The sequence below is a fragment of the Cucurbita pepo genome, chromosome 11 (genome assembly GCF_057944985.1).
Source record: "Cucurbita pepo subsp. pepo isolate OVF chromosome 11, ASM5794498v1, whole genome shotgun sequence".
NCBI lineage: Eukaryota > Viridiplantae > Streptophyta > Magnoliopsida > Cucurbitales > Cucurbitaceae > Cucurbita > Cucurbita pepo.
Genome location: NC_141808.1, coordinates 5,022,158 through 5,025,287, shown reverse-complemented (window position 1 = coordinate 5,025,287; position 3,130 = coordinate 5,022,158). Strand labels below are relative to the sequence as shown.

General features: G+C 34.5%; 1 protein-coding gene across 1 annotated transcript; it reads left to right on the top strand.

Moving 5' to 3' along the window:
* Positions 1–281: 281 nt before the first annotated feature.
* LOC147790138 (exopolygalacturonase-like) lies at positions 282–1,783 on the top strand. Its single transcript, XM_087128334.1, has 4 exons — positions 282–416; positions 502–804; positions 901–1,428; positions 1,520–1,783. Exons 1-4 carry the CDS (start codon positions 282–284, stop codon positions 1,781–1,783), a joined length of 1,230 nt encoding a protein of 409 aa, XP_086984460.1.
* Positions 1,784–3,130: the final 1,347 nt, after the last annotated feature.

Sequence of the window (3,130 nt, the reverse complement as noted above, 5' to 3'; positions counted from 1 at the left end):
ATTTATCTAATATATAAATTTAATGAAGGAGTTATGTTCAACCAAACCAAACCAGTCCTCCCTCCTTTAAGGTAAAACTAATTATAGGGCCTGCCTTAAACCACGTAATTATCTTTTAACAAATTTAGCTAGTTTGAATTGGTTATTTTTGTGTTTGTATATAAAGAGGGTTTGAGTTGGTGAATGCATTCAAATCAATTCTTATTCCTAAGAAGTTTGAGAATTTGTACCAAAAGAAAAGAAAATAAGGTAAGGTAGAAGAGACAGGTGAACTAGAAAGGATGGGATTGATATCAAAGTTTATGGCATTAATACCACTGTTGCTATTGTTGGTGTCTAATGCTACCGTTGATGCTACTAGCGGTGTTTTTGATATTACGACATTTGGTGCCAAACCTAATGCTGATGCTACTAAAGTACGTGTACATTTGTTTAAGTTGATAAACGAAAATTTCATTTTGTACAAAATATTTTTCTCAAATGAAATGGTTGAATTCACAGGCTTTAGCAGATGCATGGAAGGAAGCATGTGCTTCGGCTACTCCAAGTAAAGTATTGGTTCCAAAAGGAACTTATCAATTAGGAGAATCCAGGCTCAAAGGTCCATGTAAAAGTCCTATTGAGCTTCTAGTTGAAGGAACATTACAAGCTTCTCCTACCGACACGGAAGGAGATGGGTTGCTTGTTATGGAATACGTCGATCATTTGACATTGTCTGGTACTGGAGTTTTCGATGGCCAAGGAAAAGCTGGTTGGGAAAAGAATGATTGCCACCTGAAGAAAGAATGCAAAAAGCTTCCCATGGTAAATGCTCATACTACTTTAATTATAAAAAGAACTCATAATCTGGGTTAGCATTATATACTTTAACATGGGAGTGTTTTTTCTTTGTTTGTTTAAAATGGGCAGAATTTGAAGTTCAATTTCATCACAAATTCGATAGTGAAGGACATAACTTCGTTGGATAGCAAGAATTTTCATATCAATGTTTTGGCCGGCAAGAATCTTACCTTCGATCACCTGAAAATTACTGCACCACACAATAGTCCCAACACCGATGGAATTCACTTGGGCGATTCAGAAGACGTTTACATTCTCAATACCGCAATTGCAACGGGAGATGATTGTATATCTGTAGGATACACTAACAGAAAAATAACCATTAGTGATGTTACTTGCGGACCGGGACATGGCATTAGCATAGGCAGCTTGGGCAAGTACAAAACTGAAAAAGAAGTAGTAGGAGTTACAGTGAAGAAATGCAAATTAATCGGTACTACAAATGGTGTCAGGATCAAATCATGGCCAGATTCTGCCGTCTCATACCCAGCCTCTGACATGCATTTTGAAGATATTGAAATGGAAAATGTTGCCAACCCTATCATCATAGATCAAGAATATTGTCCATGGAATCAGTGCAACCGAAAGGTGTGTATTAAATTCGAACCTCGTTGGTTTCCAACTTATTTTCTTTTGAACAAGTATTAATTAATGTTTAATGTTTATTTTGAACATCCAGGTTCCATCCGCCATTAAGATTAGCAAAGTTAGTTTCAAGAATATCAGGGGTACATCTTCTACTCCGGTTGCAGTCAAACTCGTTTGCAGTAAAAGTAATCCATGTGAGGGGGTGGAAATTGCTGATATTGACCTCACTTATAGTGGTAAAGAAGGGCCAGCTGTGTCTGAGTGTGCAAATGTGAAACCGACCGTTTCTGGAAAGCAAAACCCTCCCATCTGTGCTAAACCAGCGCCACCTGAGACCACTCCGTCGACTGATTGAATAATCTTTTAATGCCGACAAATGTTTCAAACCATTCTTCCTATCATTTTTATTTTAACTTTCAAAATTCGATTTACAACATGCCATGATGTTGGGCATGTTTTCAATAATTGTATTTTTAAAATTTAGGAGAATTAATACTTAACGATTCTATTTTTATACTATAATAAAGTCCTCTTACATAATTGACATTGCTTTTGCTTTGAAGGAGGAGAAGACCAGAAGACCATGAATTTAGTATCACGCTGTTTGTGGAGGTTCCTTACAATGGAAAAATTACAAATGGAAAGTATTAATAAATAATTTTAAAAATACAGCAATAAGATTTATGGAATACACCATTAAAATTTCAAAATCTGTTATATAAAATATACCGTTTATAAAAAGAAATATTAAGGACAAAGTCTCCCTTTATAATTTAATTCAAAATAAACTATCATTGGAATTAACTTAGAAAATATGGGTAGCAAACTAGAAAGATCTTAATAAAGGAAAATAAAATCATAGGTATTTCATTAGTTCATAAGAATAAGTACTAAATTAATCAAAGCTATCAAGAAAAAGGCTATTCTTATAAGAAGAGTTTTGCTGAATCCATTGCAATATAGCAAAAAACGAATGAAAATAATAAAACCAGCAATCATTATGATTTGCTTGTTTCGGAAAATATCTTACCATTATGATTTGCTTGTTTCGAAAAATATCTTATCCCAGAGGGCGTAGAGAGTTTAGAATTCTAATTTGAATAGGAATACAGGATTTTACAATGCAAACAAGGTAAAAACTAGTTTTAGAAGAAACCGACATATTAGATATAAAAACAATTCTAGAAATAGTTGAAATATTCTAAAACAACTGAAAAATGGGAGGGATTATTTGTAAACATATCACAATTTTGTTGGGTGAGGGAGAAGTCAAAAAAAAGTTTTGAGGAGAAAGGGAGAAGTACTTTGGGTCCGATTCAGCCTCCATTTGTCACTAAAATGTCAGCTTATTAGTAGAAAAGCTTTGACGAGGATGAAGATCGACGGGAGAAGCCTCGACCATGAGAGGCCCCTACTCTCTCTAGTTAAAATGTTAGAAGCACGTGCTAAAAAAAACTGAGTAACGATCGATGTTTTTCGAAGGTTTCCTTAGGAGGAATGATCAAGCTTGATGATTTAGAATAGAATGTCGAATCCAGAACGTTTCAAGCACGTGCTAAAAAAATTGAGTAACAGTTGATGTTTTTCGTAATTTTCTTGGGGAATGATCAAGCTTGATGATTTAGAATTGATCGAACAAAAAAGGAGTGTATAAAACAGTAAAAAAAAGTGTTTAAAATCGAAACCCTAATTTTCGACATTC

What these genes read in the sequence shown, in the direction of transcription:
- LOC147790138 (XM_087128334.1), top strand. Translation starts at nt 282, where the DNA reads ATGGGATTGATATCAAAGTTTATGGCATTAATACCACTGTTGCTATTG. An exon ending in CTAATGCTGATGCTACTAAA is followed by an intron (nt 417 to 501) that starts GTACGTGTACAT and finishes TTGAATTCACAG; the next exon opens with GCTTTAGCAGATGCATGGAA. An exon ending in GGAATCAGTGCAACCGAAAG is followed by an intron (nt 1,429 to 1,519) that starts GTGTGTATTAAA and finishes TTGAACATCCAG; the next exon opens with GTTCCATCCGCCATTAAGAT.